Source organism: Trachypithecus francoisi, unplaced genomic scaffold (assembly GCF_009764315.1).
Source record: "Trachypithecus francoisi isolate TF-2019V2 unplaced genomic scaffold, Tfra_2.0 Lachesis_group1, whole genome shotgun sequence".
Lineage (NCBI taxonomy): Eukaryota > Metazoa > Chordata > Mammalia > Primates > Cercopithecidae > Trachypithecus > Trachypithecus francoisi.
In genome coordinates, this window is record NW_022681454.1 from 64810571 (window position 1) to 64832544 (window position 21974).

Here is a 21974-nt window from a genome sequence, read left to right on the forward strand (position 1 = left end):
GAGGTAGATTGTAATGTCTATATTATTAACTCAATAATGTTTATTAAACACTACTAAGGCTCAGGTACTATGCTAGACACTGGAGTTACAGCAACAAACAAAATAAGTACTATTCATACTCTATGGAGTTTACTGTCTACCTGGGTAAAAAAGATATTAGAATCAATACAAATAATATTTGATTATTGATTGATATATTGTTAGTAGTATTTTTTTAGAGCAGGAGTCTCACTACATAGGCTGTACCATAACTCCTGGGCTCAATCAAATTGTATTTTTATTATTAATTTAAGGTTGGAAAAGTATTGGGCACAATAGGAATATAAGCTTAGCAGAGACAGCACAACAAATAACAGAAAAATATTAGCCCCAAATAGGTTTGGCATTAGTAAAATGACATCACTTTTAACTAGGGATTCAGAAAGGGTCCATGGAGATGTAACAATTAAGCTGGATCTTGAAGGGTGAATAGGATTTGAGTGTAGGGAAGTAGGAAAAAAACAGTGCCGATGGGGGGCCACAGCTTGAGCAGGATCAGTTAAGTGTGGAGGCACGTTCAAAGGCTCAAGAAAGTTCAGTAGGGAAGCTAGATTCACTGAGCTTGAAACGCCAATGAAAATAATAAATGCTTAACTGAAAAGGTATGAGTTCATGCTATGGAGTGTGGGCTTGATTCAGTAGACAGTAGGTAGAAGAAGACATTTGAGCAGAAGAGACAGTATCAAAGGCTTTCCAAAATATTTGAAATCACAGAGTGTCTGACGGATTGCTGTGAAGTGTGGAAAAAGGAAGAAGGGCTAAGACTCCATTGTGATAATTAAGTAAGTACATAATGAGATAGAACTTAGCCAAATCGTTGGTTTTAGTTATCTATGGGTTAAATATCAAAGGAAGATTTATAGAGTACAGAAATAATTGAGAATTGGGAATCATAGTACTGAGTCAAAATCTTGGTTCCATTACTTGCCAAATTTATCTTGCCTAAATTAGTCTCTCTAAGCCTTACTTAACTAATCATTAAATGAGGCTATTAAATAACTACTAAAAAGAATTGGGTAAATTTGAGATAAAATGTATCAACTGCCCACCAGTTTTTCTGCTGGCAGAAAAATATTGAAATAACACAAATTCCATTTCCTCCTCAAGGTGGCATTTGGGGAATTTCATTGAAATAATTATAGTTTCAAGTTGATGAATAGTAATAATTATAATAGTTTCCTTTCATAGCCTATTACCTGTCAGACATAGTGCTAAGCACTTAATTTATATTATCCCTAAACCTCACTACAGTCCAGAAATTTAAGGCCGTTATCACCATTTTTCAGATGAAGACACTGAAGGGTATAAAGAGCATATACAGTTAGTAAGTGGTAAAATCAGCTGCTGTCTACAAGTATTGGGCCATCTGTTTCATGTTTTTTTTTTTTTTTTTTTTTTTAATACAGCAGGCTAAGATGTCTGAGTTGTCATAGGAGTAGTCAAAAGTTTTAGAAAGACTGTTTATTAAGAGATTCAGTGCATGAGAAAGAATCATTTTGGAAATATAAAACTGAGATGGGTTAAGATTGTGAAAGTAGATGTATAAGCTCCAACTGGGAATAGTAGACTAGACAAGTCACATAAAAAAGGGAACAGTACTGAGATTTAGTTATGTTACATCATCATGCTTAATGCTATACGGAATCTGTATAAAAACAGCCTTTAATTGGTGGACTTCAGTCCAAATAAGGCATAAAAGAAAATGAGATTGAAATTTACCATGGCCTTGTTTATTTTGAAAGTACTTAGTACCATGGTTTTGAAGAATGGTTAAGAGTTGTACTGTCCGTTCCCATTCTTGAAATTTTATTTTTAAAGACTGGAAAGTTAAGAAAGCAGAGAAACATTTCACTAAAGTGAGAACAAAAATAAAGTGGTCACACTGAAGAGGAACAAAGACATTTGGATTTGAGTATTCCTAGGCATTTAGTGTTTTAAAATAAAAATCAGTGAGCAGATAGCATTTTAATAATAGCAATAACATTTATAGCACTTTTGACATGTTAAATATATGATCTCATTTTATTTTCACAAGAAATGTATCAAGTAGATACCATTATACCCATTTTGCAGATGAAAAAACTGAGATACAAAAAGGTTCAGTATCTTGCCTAAAATCATACAGCTCATAAATGTCAGAGTTGGAACTTAAAATAGAACAGCTGGACTCCAGAATCTGTGCTTCTAACTAGTATGTTATACTATCTCTCAACTTAAATTTCTCAAAACAAACTTTATACCTTTTAACTGCCCATGGAGCAGGCCATAATTAAAGGCAGTCCAGTTTTGGTGATTTAATTTTACTCTGCCACATATCCATGGCTAAACACTGGAGAGGAAGAGGTCTGAGTCTGTGAATTTTGCTGAGGTTCACAGTTTCCTTTGTGCATCTAAAATAGCATTTAAAATAAATATTGTATTTGTTCTCTATTCCTACTTCTCACCATTGACATGTGAGTCTCATTCTGTGTATCTGTGTGTATATATGTATAGTGAGGAAGGTCATTAACCTTAGTTAACCCATGTCATTAAGGAGATGTTATCAACCACAAGTATTCCCAGAAATGAAGGCTTTTTGGCAAGAAGTAGAGAAGACTGTGCCCAAACAGAATATCTAGTATGTATCTATGCTTCAGGTTGAATACAAATATGTTAAGACATGTGTAAGACATAAAAAGAATTTCCCCCCAAGGCTACTGCTGTGAGAATACTTGATGAGTGCATAAATATTTATGCTGCACATAGAAGAGTGTACTGCATTTAATTTAATGTTTTGTTGTTTACATTTCTTTAGTAGCAAGTATAATCAGATTTTTAAATCTTCATCTTGATGTCATCAGTTATCTTATGGATTCACTTCACCAACTTCAAATTAATTGCCTAGTGTTTTCCTGTTTTAATGATGTTAAAAACAATCACAGAAATAAGCCCAATGGAGGGTCATGTAGGATGATCATAAACATTTGAATAATACTGGTCATATGTTATTAAAGAATGTTTATATAGTCCTCACAAATAACTTCTCTTTTGTACTTAAACCCTTGGCCAACTCATCCTTCTTTTCTTTGTGTTACTAAGTTGAATATATAAACTTATTCAACATAAACTATTGGCTCTTTGTTTCAAATTTTGAGACACATTATTTAGGTGGTTGATTTAGAACAAAGCTAAGCATTAAAGTCTGAATGAAAAAAGCAGACTTATAAAATTTTTAGGGAGCTGTACTTTCATCATTATATCCACCTGGTATATAATTCCTATTCATGGGCCGGGCGCGGTGGCTCAAGCCTGTAATCCCAGCACTTTGGGAGGCCGAGACGGGCGGATCACGAGGTCAGGAGATCGAGACCATCCTGGCTAACACAGTGAAACCCCATCTCTACTAAAAATACAAAAGCTAGCCGGGCGAGGTGGCGGGCGCCTGTAGTCCCAGCTACTCGGGAGGCTGAGGCAGGAGAATGGCGTAAACCCGGGAGGCGGAGCTTGCAGTGAGCTGAGATCCGGCCACTGCACTCCAGTCCGGGTGACAGAGCGAGACTCCGCCTCAAAAAAAAAAAATAATAATAATAATAATAATAATAATAATTCCTATTCATATTTCTTAATTTATAAAAAATATGTGGCAAATGCTTTCTCAGCATGACCCTAATTTTTCACCAAGGCAATAAGGGGGTTTAACCCTCTGGTTTGGCCAATAGGTGGGAGGAACTGTAAATGTATAAGTGATTTTACTTCTGTTACTGGAGTACTGGACCTTCTTTTGTTCACTAGAGAATACCCAGAGCCTAGAATAGTGTTAGGTTACATAGTAGGTGCTCAATTAGAACTTGTTGACTGAATTAGATGTGACATACGGATTATATTCATTTTGAATGTTCTTAAGAAAATCGCAAGCCTGTAATCCCAGCACTTTGGGAGGCCGAGACGGGCGGATCACAAGGTCAGGAGATCGAGACCATTCTGGCTAACATGGTGAAACCCCATCTCTACTAAAAAATACAAAAAAAAAAAAAAAAAAACTAGCGGGCGAGGTGGCGGGCGCCTGTAGTCCCAGCTACTCGGGAGGCTGAGGCAGGAGAATGGCGGGAACCCAGGAGGCGGAGCTTGCAGTGAGCTGAGATCCGGCCACTGCACTCCAGCCTGGGCGACAGAGCAAGACTCCGTCTCAAAAAAAAAAAAAAAAAAAGAAAATAGTTAGTGTAGGAGATGAAAACTTTGGGAATGCATGCCTAAAAAGCATCTTCAGACTAAGTAAAGGTGAGGGGAGTTTTCTCAGGAAGTTAGAAGGAAAGGTTTTAAGAATAGGCTAGACAACATTATGGTAGGGTTCTGATAAAGTGGATGTTAGTATTGGTGAATGAAGTGGAATAATTGTAAGTTAACTGTAAATTCTGTGATTCTGTCAGGTCCTGGGTAAAATAAAAAAAGAAATCCTTCAAATCCCTACCCCCATACTTACAAATACATTTGTACTACAGCTAGTCTCAGAGGAAGCAGGTCCCTTTATTGAAGACTAACCTCTCTAGATCACAGCCTTTTGTACCTCTTCTGAAGCAATAATCTCTTCTGAGGACAGAGAGGAAATAAAAGGCCTGCTGGTTCCTTATTTACAAGTCAAAGCCTACCCAGGAGTTTTATATGTTGCAAAGGTTTTATAGAGGTGACGTTAGAAAAATGAAGGTGTGCTCATTGGGTACATGGCAGGTAAAGGCTGGAGAACGGAATGCAAGAGACATCAGTAGGGACTGGGTGACACCATACTGCCCAGGGCTCCATCGTGGAGGGTCTTCAGGATTTTGCTGAAGCGATTGTAGTCAGTGTGAAATTCAGCAATTAATTCTTGCAAATATGTCTCAGGGGTCCCTTCCTGTGGGGAGATTACATACTGGCAGACTTCTGTACACCTTCTCCATCCCAGAACATCTTTGCTTTAAGTCTGTGTTATACACTAGAGTTCCATATAAGCATTAATTTGAGAACAATGTCACTACTTTCAAATGTTTCATATCCACTGGATTATCATTTTTCTCTGCACAGACGAAAGACCTTGACATCCTCTGTAACTCCTCTCTTTCTCTCATGTTCTACAACCAATTCATCAGCAAATTCTGTCAGCTATAACTTCACAATGTATTCTGAATCCAGTTATATGTTCTGATTTCCTTGTTGCTAGCATCCTACTCCAAGCAGCCATCATCTCAGACCAGAACTATTTCAAGGGTTCCCTAATCAGTTTCACTGCTTCCACTTTTCACACCTTCGCTGCTGCCTTCCACCCAGTGTATTCTCCACAGGGTGATCCTTTTAAAAAGATCAGTCCCATCCACAGGGATGAAAACTCCAAAATCATTCTTTTTTTTTTTTTTTCTTTGAGATAGAGTCTCACTTTGTCTCCAGACTGGAGTGCAGTGGCACAATCTCAGTTCACTGCAGCCTCTGCCTCTCAGGTTCAAGCGATTCTTCTGCCTCAACCTCCTAAGTAGTTGGGACTACAGGCAAGTGCTACCACACCCAGCTAATTTTTGTATTTTTAGTAGAGATGAGGCTTCACCATGTTGGCCAGGATGGTCTCGATCTCTTGACCTCATGATCCGCCCACCTTGGCCTTTTAAAGTGCTGGGACCAAAATGGTTGTTATTGTGGCCTGCTGGGTTATGATGTGATCTATAATGATCTCTGATCCCATCATCTTTCCTCTTCCACTTGCACACTGCCTACTGGCCACACTGACTTTCTGCTCTTCTGCAAATTTACCAAGTCTGCTCCTACCTCAGGGCCCTTGTAATGACTATTTCTTTTGCTGTAGCATTTTCCCCTCAGGTAGTTGCACAGCTCCGTCTTTCACCTTGTTCATGTCTCCAGTTAGATATCACCTTTGCAGAGTGATCTCCCCTGATCACATTAATCCTACCACCTCCCTCACTGTACCCTCATTATTCTCTGTCCTCTTACTTGATACCTGACATTTATGTATAGATTTGCTTATTGCACAAACTGTCTTTTCCATTGGGACACATAAAGGCAGTCTATATCCTTAGTACGGCCATAACCATATAACTAAATTAGTGTCTGGAACATAGTAGATATCCAATGAACATGTACTAATTGAACATGAGCTAAATGAATGAATGAAATTTATTTTTATTAATATTATACTTAACAGTTAAACTATAAAGTCTTCTTGAGGTAGAAAATGTGACCATTCTAATATAAGAATTGCATAAATGCTCCTTGTATTTGTATGAATGAAATTAAGTGACTAAGTATTGTTACTTGTGTAGCCGCTATCAGAGGTATATATGACCTTGCTGATACTGTAGCATGAGAGTAGTGCTTCCAAGATGGTAATAATGATTTTGAAAGTCAGCTATAAAGAGAGATAGATCTTTTACTGAATCTAGAACTCAAAGGTCTAAAAAATGTTTTCAAAGAAAATTTCAGAAAACTCATGAAATTATTATAACCCGTTTCTTTAAATGTCTTATATGTTTTACATTATATTCTATTATGTAAATACGATTTAATATTTTCCCCCATGTACAGAACTATTACACAGTCCAATAAAGGAGCAGGGTGCTATGCAATTTCTGCCCACACTCCACAATTTCATTCTTCTTCATTGACTCTTTTGTCAAACCAGTCATTTCTAGCTGATAGGAAACTGATTTTGATAACTAACTCATAGTTGTAACTGCCCCACCACCCCAGTTTCTCCCCACTTTGCCAGTTCTTGATGGTTCTTAAGTCACTTATCATAATGACATTTATAGAATATGCCCTTGTATGTCTTTTGAGAAAACCAATGACATTTTTTTGCAGTCCTCTGATTAGTGTTTCTTATCTTTGGAATTTTTATTGAGTCCAAAGCAAATTTTGCCTCATCATGAAAATACCAGTGTCATCACAACTTAGATGGCTGTATCATTTTAAGTGCTGCAACAACACAATTAGCTCCTCCTTTTTACTATCTGTCTCCCGTTGCCAGTGTTTCTGACTCATGCTTTCCAGTATTGCCAATAGACCTACCACAGAAAGAGATCTCCCAAAGGGAATCCCACTGCCATCCACAGAACTAAATTGGACTGTTTTGACGTGTACTCCATTCCTGTGACTGTTCAAGTTTTATTTCTATTTAAATTACCAAAAGGCTTTAGTTACTGTGTTCTGTTTATTTGAATAGATTTTTTAAATGATATGGACAAAGATGCTAGTTATTTTATGTCTCATTACAACATTAATGTGACGTCACAACAATGTCATTTTATTTGGTGTCCACATTGAATTATTAATGGATAAAGCATTATCCCACTAGTTTTTTTTAACAGATGTATCAGTTTTATTTTAAATATTCTGTGTTTGTTACCTTCAGTCTGTAGATCAAGATTTTATTTAATTCTGCTGAGTGGTTAATATCTTAAAGCAGTTAAAATAGAGAATTTTGGCAGTAAATATTGACAGGTTTATATTCTTTATGTTTATGCTTCTAGACATCATTTTGTTCAGTTTGCAAGAAATTCAGAAACATTTATTTTTATAAATTTTAAAGAAAAAAATATTAATGAGTAACTTTAACAGTAATTATAGAGATTACTCTGGAGAAAATACAGAAATGTTATTAACTATAAACTGTCAGGTCATCTGAAGAATTATATTTAAAGAAAAGACCAAAAACAGAACAAAACAAGGCCCTTTGCTTTAGGGATTGAAAGAAACAGGACTATCCACCAATTATTTACTGGTATTTTTTATTTGTATTATTTTGGATTCTGACAAAGCCATGAAAGACTTTGATTCTTCATTTTACAGATGAGGAGATGGAAGTACAGAATTTAACTAGCTTGCTGATAGTAGCAAAACCAGAATTAAACCCAGTCAACTTGTATTTATGTCAATCATAAAAACCCATCACTAGTTTAGAGGATATGCAGACATTTCTGTTTAACTTTTAAAAAATTTACTTACATGGAAGATTAGGTTTGAGTTATGTATTTCTCGTTTTTATTCCCATTTTACTTTAACATGAAGAAAGAAAATACAGCAAAACAAACATTTCCACCTTCAAAAGAACTAAAGAACAAACATAATTTTATCTTTTATAATAGATGCAATACAAAGTATGATAAAGGTTGTTACTTTCCAACAAAGAAAAGCCCAGGACCAGATGGCTTCACAGCTGAATTCTGCCAAATATTTAAAGAAGAATTGATACCAGTACTTCCTAAACTCTTGCAAAAAAAAAAAAAAAAAAAAAACCTAGAGGGAATGATTTCCAACACATTTTATGAGGCCAGCATCACCTTGATACCTAAGAAGACAAAGACATCACAAGAAAAAAAAAAAAGCTACAGGCAACTTTCTTAGATAAACATTGATGCAAAAATGCTCAATAAAATATATTGAATACAGAAACACATCAAAAATATTATACATCATGATCGAGTGGGATTTAACTTTGACATGCAAGACTGATTTAACATATATACGTCAATCAATGTGATGCATCACATTGGTAGAATGATAGATAAAAGCCTCATGATTATCTTAATATAAAATATCTCTGACAAAGTTCAACATTATTTCTTGATGAAAATTCTCAACAGTTTCGGAATAGAAGGTGTATTAGTCCATACTCACACTGCTATGAAGAAATACCTGAGACTGAGTAATTAATAAAGGAAAGAGGTATAATTGACTCACAGTTCTGCAGGGCTGGGGAGCCCTCAGGAAACAAGCTTACAATCATGGCGGAAGCTGAAGCAAACTCGTCCTTCTTCGCATGGCAATGGCAAGGAGAAGTGCAGCGTGAAGGCAGGGAAAAGCCCCTTATAAAACCATTAGATCTTGTAAGAACTCACTGACTTTCATGAGAACAGCACAGGGTAACCACCCCCATGATTCAGTTACCTCCCACCAGGTCCCTCCCATGACATGTAGGGATAATGACAACTACAATTCAAGATGAGATTTGGATGGGGACACAGCCAAACCACATCAGAAGGGAAATTCTTCAACCCAATAAATGCCATATATGAAAAACCTACAACCAATATTGTAATCAGTGGGGAAAAACTGAATGTATTTCCACCAACATCTGTAAAAAGCAAGAATTCCCACTCTTGCCACTTCTGTTCACCATAGTACTGGAACTACTGGTAAGAGCAGTCAGATAAGGAAAAGAAATAAATGGTATCTGAATCAGAAAGGAAGAAGTAAAATTATTTTGACATGATCTTAAATGTATAAATCCCAAAGATGCCACAAAACACTATCAGAACTAATAAGTGAATTTTATAAAGTTGCAAGATACAAAATCAACATACAAATCAGTATTATTTCAATACACAAATAACCTAATTGAAAAATAAATGAAGAAAACAATTATATTTCCAATAGTATCAAAAATTTAAAAAGTAATATACCTAGGACAAATTTAACCAAGGAAGTGAAAGATCTGTATGCCAAAACTATAAAATATGAAAGAAATACAGACAATACCAATAAATGGAAAGATATCCTATGTTCTGAATCAGAAGAATTACTATTGTTAAAACGTCCATACTAGTCAAAGAAATATATAGATCTAACACAATCCCTCTCAAAATCTCAATGATATTCTTCATAGAAATAGAAAAAAAATCTCCCAAAGTTTGTATGGAGCCATAAAAGACCTTGACTAGCCAAAATAATTCTGAGAAAGAAAAAGTTTGAGACATCGCACTTTCTGATTCAAAATTGTATTACAAAGCTATGTTAATCAAAACAGTGTGGTGCTGGCATAAAGACAAACACTTAGGCCGGTGAAACATAGTAGAGAGATTAGAAATTGATTCAAACACATATGATCAACTAATGTTTTTATTTTGAAACACGGTCTCATTCTGTCACCCAAGCTGAAGTGCAGTGGCATGATCACAGCTCATTGCTCCTTTGACCTCCCGGGCTCAGGTGATCCTCCCACCTCAGCCTCTTGAGTAGCTGGGACTACAGGCGTGTGCCACCACACCTGACTATTTTTTTAAATATATTTTTTTGTAGAGAGAGTTTTGCCATGTTGCCCAGGCTGGCCTGAATCTCCTGGACTCAAGTGATCCACCCACCTTGGCCTTTCAAACTGTTGGGATTGTAGGCATGAGTCACTGTGCCTGACCGTGGTCAACTAATTTTTGACAAGGGCACAATAAGGAAAGGATAGTCTCTGAATAAGTGGTACCTGTACCAATAAATGGTACTGGTATGGTAAATTAAACAAGATTTCCACATGCAAAAGAATGCAATTAAAACTTTATCTTACACCTTACAAAAAAAGTCAACCCAAAATTGGATAAAAGACCTAAATAGAAGACCAGAAACTACAAAACTTTCAGAAGAGAACATAGGGTAAAAGCTCCTGGGCATTGGCCTTGGCAATGATTTTTTGGGTATTACACCAAAAGCTCAACCCACAAAAGCAAAAATAAACAGAACAGCATTAAACTTAAAAACTTCTACACAGCGAAGGAAACAATTGATAAAATGAAAAGGCAGCTCACAGATTGGAAAAAGTATTTGCAACCATATATCTGATAAAGGGTTAATATCTACGACTTATAAACAACTCATACAACCCAAGAGTGGGGAAAAAATAAACTGATTTAAAAATGTGCAGAAGGCCGGGCGCGGTGGCTCAAGCCTGTAATCCCAGCACTTTGGGAGGCCGAGACGGGCGGATCACGAGGTCAGGAGATCGAGACCATCCTGGCTAACACGGTGAAACCCCGTCTCTACTAAAAATACAAAAAAACTAGCCGGGCGAGGTGGCGGGCGCCTGTAGTCCCAGCTACTCCGGAGGCTGAGGCAGGAGAATGGCGTAAACCCGGGAGGCGGAGCTTGCAGTGAGCTGAGATCCGGCCACTGCACTCCAGCCCGGGTGAAAGAGCAAGACTCCGTCTCAAAAAAAAAAAAAAAAAAAAAAAAATGTGCAGAAGACCTGAATAGACATTTATCTAAAGAAGACATAAAAATGGTCAACAGTATATGAAAAGGTTCTCGACATCATTAATCACCAAAAAATGTAAATTAAAACTAACATGAGATACCACCTCACACTCCTTAGGGTGGCCATTACCAAAAAGTCAAAAGGTAACAAATGTTGACCACGGTATGGAGAAAAGGGAACCTAGGACAATGTTGCTGAGAATGTGGATTGGTATAGACATTATAAAAAACAGTATGGAGATTTCTAAAAAATTAAAAATATAGCTACCATACGACCCAGCAATCTCTCTTCTGGGCTTATACCCAAAGGAAATGAAATCTTCATCTGGTGAGGATATCTGCACTCCCACGTCCATTGCTGCATTATTCACAATAGCTGAGATACGGAAACAACCTAAGTGCCCATTGCCAGATGGATGGATAAGGAAGCTGTGGTAAATACATACAATGGAATTTTCCTGAGCCCAGAAAAAAAACAAGATCCTGCCATTTGCCATGCATGGATGAGCCTGGAGGATATTAGCTAAGTGACATAAGCCAGAAACAGAGAGAAAAATATTGCATTTTCTCTCAGATGTGTAATATTTTTTAAAAAATACAAAATACAGAGATGCAAACATAATGGTGGTTACAGGGGCAATTAAATGGGGGAGATGTCAGCCAGAGGATACAAAGTAGCAGATATGTAGGATGGAAAGTCTGGAGATCTAATGTACAACATGAGGACTATAGGTAATAAAATTGTATTCTATGTAGGATTCATGCTAAATGAGTAGATTTTAGTTGTTGTTGCCCCCCAAACAAAAAACAGTTACTAGGTGAGATAAAGGATAAGTGAATTTGTTTCACTATAATAACTGTTATGCCCAGACCGTTTATTCCCCCAAAGAAGACCACCAGAGTCCGGAGTCAAAGCCAAGCGGCAAGGGTCTTTACTGCAAGTTCGAACTTGGTCCCTCCATTCCACAGCGTACAAGAGGGCCTCGAACAATGCATGCGCTTGCTTTTTATAGCTAGAGGTAAACAGGACTTGTCAGGTTACAGAGGAACAAGGCATTTCTCTAGGTTACAGCATTACAATTGGTTTACATTTTAAGTTATACTTTTAGCAGCCTTCTTATTGGTTCCTGCGCTTTTACAAACGGTTGTAACCTTATCGGAGCTTCTCCAGGTGTTGTTTTTCTTCTAAAGTTGAGATATATGGAGGAATGTGTTTGTGTCGGGCCCAGGAAGTGGAGGCATATGGGGGGATGTGATGTGTCGGGCTCAAGGCTGTGATGTATGGAGGAATGTGTTCTTTCATAACCTTTTTACTATCTATATGTATCCCTTAACATCATGTTATATACTTTAAATATACACAATAAAATTTATTTTTCTAAAAAAAATGCTGTTGAAATGTTCGATTTAGCATCCAACTCATTCAGGTTTAAATGAACAAAAAATTGTGATGTACAAATCAGGAGAAACATACAGGAATTTTAAAGGCATTAGGGAATTTAAATGTCATCTAAATAATCTTTTTCAAAGCTTAAACCATTTGTACATCTAACAAATATATCTAAACTACAGTCAAAACCTCAAAGTTTCTTGCATAATTAAGAATGCCCTGAATATATTTTGTTTTATTTATTATGCTTATTACAAGCTTTTCACAACAGCCTAACCAACACATTTCTTAACAATTTTCTGAACGCTTTGTTATTTTATTACGACCTTATTTTCTGCAATTAGGGTAAACATCCCTTCCTTTGCACTTGGCTGGTGTCTGCGTACTGTACCTGCCAGCTACACTTCAAAACACATAAATGGCATTTGGTAAAACTTATTTCAACTTCCACATTAGACAGAAGGCAACATTCCAGTTACATCAGACTGAAAATAGCTAATCACTAGGCAGAAGAAACTTATTTTAAAATCAAATGTGACTATGATTTTTTAAAAAGTTCCTTTACAATGATGCAGTGTTACCATGATGTGATATTTGGCTATCAACCCCTTACATTTTATTAAACTTGATTCTTGTTATTTCGTGCTTCTTGAAGGGAACAGAGTACAGTAATGAAACCCACAAAACTAAGGGGGGGGAAAGGAATGGGAATAATAAAATAATTACAGCAGCTATAATATTCACAAGCTACATACTCAAAATATCTATTGCCATAGATTTTGGAAGTGCAGGCTTCGATTATGGGTTAGAAGAATGGTATTTCACATGAGTACACAGTAACTTTTTCATTTTTTCTCTAGGTTATATAATTCTAACCTTAACATTTACTTTATTAGAATCATATAAACAGATATTAGTGATACAACTAAAATAAAGTGAGTCAAAGAGAAAGACCATAAAACAGATACTTTTCATTTGATTCAGACCCAGACCCAAGTCTAAGGACAGCAAATTGCTCTTTGTTAACTATATTGATGTCTTTATTGGAAACACTATTCTCCTTTAATATTCCTCATCTTGCCTGGAATCACAGTCATTTACCTGGACATCCAAACAAGTGGGCCATTAATCCTTTTCTTGTCTCACAGATGAAGTTCAAGAACTACAGCTAAATCCATCTCTTCCTCTCCACCCCGTTCCATAGCCTCAGTTCGGGTCCTCACAATCTCCTTCCTGGACCTTCAATATGACCTCTAAACTGGTCTACCTGTCTGCACTCTTGCCCTAATCCCCATCCTCATTCACATCTGTGTGACTTTTCTAAATCTTCAGAATTCTTCAATCTAATTAAAATTTTTTATTGGCTTTCCACCTCCTTCAAAGTAAATTTCCAGGTGTTTACTTTGGGTTATGAGACTCCCAGCCCACCAGCTCTACCATATCCTCTTCCCAGAATTGCAGTCTTGTGAAAGACTTGCAATCTTGAACATATATTGAGACAATAAATTCTTAGAGGACAAAAATCATGTTTTATTTATATTTTTATCCCCTATTAGTAATGAATGCTGTTTCACATTTCTACCTTCCCCCCCGCACCACCCACATGGTATTTTCTCTGTCCGTTTTTTTTTTTTGAACTGGTGAACTTTTATTCCTCAAAATTGTAATCATGTCACTTTCTTAATAAAATCTCCTGACACAACCCTTTAAAAAGTGTAGTGTTCTCTCTTCTTGTACAACTCTATTTTGGCACAGTTCACACTATATAATAACTACTTGTTTCCATGTCTGTCTCCCCTTTTAAAGTGTGGGCATCCCAAAGACAAATAGTTTGTCTTAAAATCTGTATACATTTAGGGATCTAGAACAGTTTCTGAAACATAATTTTAATGTGGTAGGTACTATTCTAAGGACTTTTTCATGATCTCATTTAACAAAATAAATTCACAATAAATATTGATTAAAGTTAAAAGCATAAAGACATTTACAGAAAAATTTCACTTGAAAGATATCACAATATTGAATCTTATTTAAGAATTCAGACAGTAAAGTAAATAAACAGCAACTTTCAAGTTGGAAAAAGATAAATGGTGTAAGATATTTTTGAGTAATGGAAGTAATGCACCAGTAGGGTCATGTGAATCAAATGTAAGTGAAGGATGCTCATGGGTGGTGGAATCTTACTAAGTGCAATTCACCGTTTTTGATTTCATTGGGAGGTGCTAGTAAATGAAAGGAGCCACAATCAGGTCTTCAAAAGTAATGTTGCTACTTTTACAACGTGCCATTAAGAAATTGTTAAGGTTACTTAAAAAGTAGTTATATTAAAGTCTAAAAGCCAGCCTTTGTGTTTCACTACCAAAGTTTTAAATTGCCAATAAGCCGATAAAACACAGTGGGAAGATATGCTCACTTGAATGTCAACATCAGCAGAACTTTATCTAAAACTTATTCTGTGATTAGGGTTTTAGGGGGATATACAAATTAAAACCTACTGTTCTTTTCAGGGTCTAAGTTGCTCACCGTTATTTAGCAGTATAAACTATTTTCGTAGAGGAACATAGTAAGTAAACATAAAGTTGAACTATAATGAATTTTTATTGTCTCTATTTTCTTTCTATTATCACAGACCTGTTGAATTCTCAGAAGCTGAATTCTCACAACTTGAATATCAAAGAAAACAGCAATTTTGGGACTCAGTACGTCTAGCTCTTTTCACATTGGCAATTGTAGCAATCATAGGAATTGCAATTGGTATTGTTACTCATTTTGTTGTTGAGGGTAAGTATCCAGGTCATAGTTCCATTGCCTAAGTACTCCATGACTTCGTATCTTGAAATTTTCTATTGTATAAAAAGTGACATTTGCATGATATTAACATTTTAATTACCAGTCTTTTACTGATGTTAAATTATAGTTTGCCTCTGTATTGAGCTCTGTGTTACATATTTCCACCCAGTTAACTTTGTAATAAGCATTGCATTGATAGACATATCTAAAAGAAACACACAAAAAAGAGAAAGAATTAAAAGATCATCTTTAGCATAAAGATAAATTACACAATATGCTGAGAGTTTAGTATACTCTTCTCAGAATCAGTATATTAATGAGTCGCCTCAAGAAAAGCTCAGGATATAAGAAGAGTTATCTGAAAAATACTTTTAAAGGGCTAAAGATCAAGCATTATTTTTGAAAAAAAAAAAACCTTTTTATGACTGGGAAGAAGGAAAATCTCAGAATTAATTCCTAATTATATATGCAAAAATGGAGAGTCAGTATCATAGTTGAGCCAAATGACAACCAACTAAGATTCATTTACCTTGCTCTTTGGATTCTGTATTTTCCTCTCTATTTTTTTTTTTGAGACAGATTCTTGCGTTATCACCCAGGCTGGAGTACAGTCCCACGATCCTGGCTCATTGCAACCTCCACCTCCCAGGTTCAAGAAATTCTCATACCTCAGCCTCCTGAGTAGCTGGGATTATAGGTGCCTGCCACTACACTCGGTTAATTTTTGTATTTTTAGTAGAGTTGGGGTTTCACCATGTTGGCCAGGCTGGTCTTGAACTTGCAACCTTAGGAAATCTGCTTGACTTGGCCTCTAAAAGTGCTGGGATTACAGGCAGCACTTTGGCTGTAATGCAAAAAATTGTATTTTTTGTATTTTTGTAATGCAAAAAAATGCAGAAATCGGCTACCATGCCCTGCCAATTTCTGCATTTTTAATCACGGGTGACTGAGACTTAAAATTTTAGGCACTCATATCAGTCATGGCAATAAAACCACATTTGAATGATCCGAAGAAGAAATGAAATATTGTCCAACATGCCCAGTTTACCTTCCTACCCTCATTATTGGGGGATTGATAATATCCATTCCTTAGACTCTCATAAAATGAAAGCATAAGCCAAGTTACCCTATACAGTTTTATCTTTTGTTAGTATTTTCTTTGGGTTAAGAGGTAATGAAATAGTTTTGTTTTTAAAATGCCTTTCACTCCCAATGCTTAAAAGAGAAAAAAATTAAGGGATAGTAAAAATAATGACAAAAAAAGCATTTAGCCATTAAAAAATCTTAGAGGTTGTCATAGGCTGAATAATGCCCCATTCCCATGCAAAGATGTCCATGTCCTAATTGTTAGAATCTGTGAATTTTACCTTATGTAGCAAAAAGGCCTTTCCAGATGTCATTAAACTAATAATTTTGAGATGGGACATTATCCTGGTTATTTTGGATAGGTCCTAAATATAACTGCAAGGGTCCTAATAAAAGGGCGGAAAGAAGGTCAAAGGAGGAAGAATGACAAAAGCAAGAGGAGGATGGGATGATGTAAAATGGGACCATCAGCAAAGGAATGAGGGTAGACTCTAGAAAAAGGCAAAAATTAAATTCTCCCCTTACAGCCTCTAGAAGGAACCAGCTCTGCCAACTTTTTGATTTTAGCTTTGTAAAACTCACATATGATACACGACCTCCAGAACTGTAAGAGTATAATTTTGTGTTGTTTTAAGTCACCAAACCTACAGTAATTTGTTATAGCAGCAGTAGACAACTAATACAGAGGCTAACACCCAAGGATTTGAGTGTTCTATCTCCAAGACTTTCCTGACTACAGATAATTGAAAAGTTGCCTGACTGCAGATGGACATTTAGGAAAAGAGGGGAGAAGGTAGACCATGACAAAAGTTAAACAAGTAGAATGGGATAAAATAGAGGTACATAAGATGATGCGGTTTTTAAAAGGAACATACCTATTTTTATAACAGAAGGAATTCAGTGAAGGAAATTACATTCTAGTAACCAGGGTAACAACAGAAGACAAATTATTTCTAAAATACTACTTTTATAGATTCTACATTAATAGATCTGAAAGACAGTGGAGTAAAAATTATCAATAATTGTGAAATAATCACAATAGAAATAAGGATTTTAGCAGACATAGTGGTAAAAGTCACATCACCAGGATGGAAGTGTATTTGATGGAGTTATTTTTATTCTAAAGATCTCAGTAATTACGAATGATCGGCTTTCACCGTATTATAATTCTGACCAATTATCCACTGTTTTTAAAAATGGGCAATTTTAAAATAAGAATTAATAAAATCAGTGACTTTTAAATATGGTTGATTTATCAGTGCCCTTCAGCCAGAGATCATAGGAATACATCTTCAGATATATACAGGGGAAAAAGAACGTATGCCATGGAGAACCACAGACTGCATAGTAAAAGATTGCTTAAACAAATGCACTATAAGATTTTGGCTTATCTTAGGTGATTCAGGGGGAGGGTTGAAGGAACTGGATCTTTTCTCTGAACTGGATTTTATCTGATTGCTGTCAGAAACCTGAAATAATGCTATGATTGAGTATCTTACTAACTCCTATTTAGAAGGTTAACAGTGAAGTGAGGCTAAAGCTGTAATTTGGTAGAGAAAACAGTAGTCACTCCTATTGGCTAAAATAGGGAGATGTTCCATTTTTGTTTTGTTTTATTGTTTTAGATATTGTTCTTGTCTTTGTCTGAGTTCAGACATAATATGGAATGGTTTTTTTTTTTGGTCTTCATTGATTATGGTCACAGAATGGCTTTGTCTGATGTTGATGTTCAAAGGAAATACTAAAACTCAGCTCATGGATATCAGGAACTACGTTTTCCTTCTCAGCTTTTATATTTACAACTCCATACAATTTTTCAATGCTACTTGAGTATCATTTTAAAAAACAATTACTGTGTTATTAATTCACTATTAAATGCTTGATAGAATTCATGTCTCTATTTATTACTTGACATTATGAAAAGACTTTTAGATTAATGTGTGCTTATTATCCTCAGGATTTCCATTTGTATTCTTATTGGTTATTTCCTCAGGGAAAGAAAATGTCTTAAAATCAAATCCTATTTGAATATTAAATGAATATAACAGCATTGTACATATTTTTTTGAGACTTGCATCTCCTCAACATTGTTGCAAGCATCATCTGCCTTGTTGAAGGTAGCTTTAGTCTGTTTTCTTTTTTAATTACTGACTGATATTCATTATCTTAAATATTCCATAATTTACTTGCCATTCAAATACTTAGACATTTGGGTTGTTCCAGGTTTTAGTCATTAAAGCAATACTGCTGTAAATCTTTTTATACATAGATCTTGTTACACATCCAAGAGTTTGTCTAGGAACTATGCAGATACAGAATCACTGGATCATTGGATATATGCTTTTTTTTTTTTTTTTGAAATGGAATTGTGCTCTGTCACCCAGGCTGTCCTGCAGTGGCGCAGTCTTGGCTCACCACAACCTCTGCCTCCCAGGTTCAAACAATTCTTCTGCCTCAGTCTCCTGAGTAGCTGGGATTACAGGCACCCTCTACTATGCCCAGATAATTTTTGTGTTTTTAGTACAGACAGGGTTTCACCATGTTGGTGAGGCTGGTCTCAAACTCCTGACCTCATGATCTGCCCGCCTTGGCCTCCCAAATTGCTGGGATTACAAGAGTGAGCCACCGCTCCTGGCCAGGGCACGTGTTTTTTTATCATCATGGATAATACCAAACTGTTTTCTAACAGCACTGCATCTCAGTTCCCATTGCTCCATATCCTCACCAACATTTACTGTTGCCATAGCTTTTTATATTTGCTAATTTGGTGTAGGTTATAGCATTATCATCATAATCTTAATTTGCATTTGTCTGTTCTACAGTGATGTTGAGGATCTGTCTCTGTCTCAGTCGGTCATTTGGATTTTTTGCTATTGTGAAGTGCCTTTTTAAGTCGTTTTCCCATTTTGTGTTGAATCATCTGTTTTTTCTTATTGATTTCAAATAGCTCTCTCTGGATGTATATATTCATTGTCAGTTGTATGTATTAGAAATATCCTTTGCCAGTGAAAAAATTATACACACACATGTATATACACAAATCTTATATATAATACATATTATGTGTTACACATATTATATACATATATTTTTATGTATTATAAAGATGTATATATATAATACTGCCTTCATAACTGTGTAAAGCTCTTTTGAGATTAATGAATAACATTCACTACCATTCACATGAAATATGACACTAACTAAAAAAATTCAAACACTGAATTTGCCAGTTGTCTCAGGATTTTCTGTGTTTGTTGTTATTTTGTTATTTAGTTACTGGAATTATATAGTAAATTATATTTTCAACAAGCATTTTCATGTCCCAGATACATTTTTTCAGGATTTTTTAGAATCAATTATTATACCACTTGTTATGGGGTAAAAACAAATATGCTTTATAGAGGTGCATGAAATATTTTAAAGATTTTAGTATTTAGAATTATGTTTTAACAAAATCCGGAAACCCAATTATCTAAAGCTGTTTTTTAAGTTTGGTTTCTTGAAAACCTAAAGGATAAGATTTGCATTGAGATAGCATCACTTGTCTTCCTGTTCTGTAGAACTGGATCCACTTCCAGGAATGTAGGGATTTTGTTTTCCCATAAAATGTTATTCTCCCATGAAATCCCAAGAGCCAAGCACACCTTGGTTTTAATCTCAGGTTCACCATAAATTAGTTAGGTGATCTTTAGCAAACTTTTTTTCTACTTCACTAAGCTTCAGTACTCTTATGTAAAGCGGTTTACTATTATTTTTAATTCAGAAAATTGTGATGATTAAACTAGATTTGTGTTGTCACACAATGCATGGTATATAGTAATTTCTCACAAATATTTGCCATTATTAAATTGGATTTCTACAGTGGCTTCCTAATTGATCTTTTATAAAACTTATTTAATGTTGAATTTCTTCACTGGTGAAATGAGCTGAGCATATAATATTCAATAAATGGCAAATATCGTGTTCTCTGCATATAATGACAATTCAGTAAAGGAAAGGTATTATTATTTATTGATGCAAAAGTTCAACATTAACATAAAAGCTATAGTATAGTGACTAATATAGTTATGCTTCACATATAACATATTTTTAGCACTTTTAAAAGCACTTAAAGTATATATTAAAATCACTTTTACTTCTACGTGATTCCAGAATATGCTTTTGCCTAACAGGGAAATTCTTAAAGACAATATAGGGATATGTGTATGATAATGAGTAAAATAGCTCTGTCACTCTGAGATCAATCTTCATTTTAATCTTTTTTTTGTTATAAAACTTTAATTGTGAAATCTTTTCAAGAAGTGCCTTGAGAGGTAGCTTAAATTCATTAAATTTAATAAGATAATATATGTGAGAGCTGATTAGACAGAGTTTAGTGTATGTTAGGAACTTGGTAAATATTGATTAATTCATCCACTCATCCATCAGTAAAAATAAAGAAGTAAAAATTGTCAGCAAAATAGATTGTAAACTGTTGTGGTAAAATGTCACCCTGATTCATATTTCTTGACATCTCATTTTGAATGAATAAAATGTACTTTTTTAAAGAAGATAATGCTTAGAATAAATTTTGTAAGTGGAACAAAAAAGATACAAAATTGCGGTGATAAGCTATCTCAGTCAAGTAAAACAATTATTTTAACAGAATAAATAAAAGCCAAAATTATAACATCAGTTACTTCTAGATATTACAGTTACAGATTTTTATTCTCTTGTATATAATTTTCTGGTCATTCCAGATTTTCTGATATAGCATTTATGATCTAAAAAATGTTTTTAGATGAATGTTTGTTTTTGACATTTAAAAAACTTTAAATGAATATTTAAATGTTTTAAACGTTTAAAAAATGTTTTAAAATGAACGTTTAAAATGCAGTAAGAAATTGGAGATTTGACCAGGTGTGGTGGCTCACACCTGTATTCCCAGCACTTTGGAAGGCTGAGGCTGGTGGATCACTTGAGGTCAGGAGTTCGAGACCAGCCTGGCCAACATAGTGAAATCGTTCTCTACTAAAAATACAAAAATTAGCTGGGCGTGGTGGCATGCCCCTGTAATCCCAGCTACTCAGGAAGCTGAGGCAAGAGAATCACTTGAACCTAGGAGGTGGAGGTTGCAGTGAGCTGGAATTGTGCCACTGCACTCCAGCCTGAGCAACAGTGTGAGACTCCATCTCCAAAAAGAAAAAAAAAGAGAGAGAGAGAGAGAGATTAGATATTAAATGGGTTATAGCTACAGGATTTAAAGACTGAAAAATTAATTGGATATTGGAAATCAGGATGAAACCAAGCCTTGGGTAACCATATGTATGTTAGAGCTGTTCACAAAGATATAAAATATGGGAAGTAGAGGAGGTTTAAGTAAATAAGGAAGTAAATGATTATTTCACTTTGGAAATATATTAGAAGTGCCTATTTAATGTGCAGTACACAGTCTCCTAAAGTCAGTTGATAGCGAATTGAAACTCATGACAAAGATTTGGTCTGAAGATAAAGAATTTGAGTCATCAATAATTAGTTGGTGGGTAAGGCCATCCCAGTTAAGATTACCAAAAAGTACTTAATATGACCAGGTCAAAGATAGAATCTTTGAATGCCAACGAGAAGGGTGGAAATAAAGAGCTCACCAAGATAACTGAGATGTGTGGCCAGGGAGGAAGGAAGAAAACTATAAGATGGCTTCATAAAACCAAAGATA

General features: G+C 35.4%; 1 protein-coding gene across 1 annotated transcript in view; it reads left to right on the top strand.

The window, feature by feature from the left end:
* TMPRSS11F (transmembrane serine protease 11F) overlaps nucleotides 1–21974 on the top strand; it is a 77724-nt gene that overhangs the window by 17393 nt on the left and 38357 nt on the right. The window contains exon 2 of the mRNA XM_033214544.1: nucleotides 15033–15184. Within this exon, the coding sequence (XP_033070435.1) occupies nucleotides 15033–15184 (152 nt within the window). The remainder of the gene's footprint in view (nucleotides 1–15032; nucleotides 15185–21974) is intronic.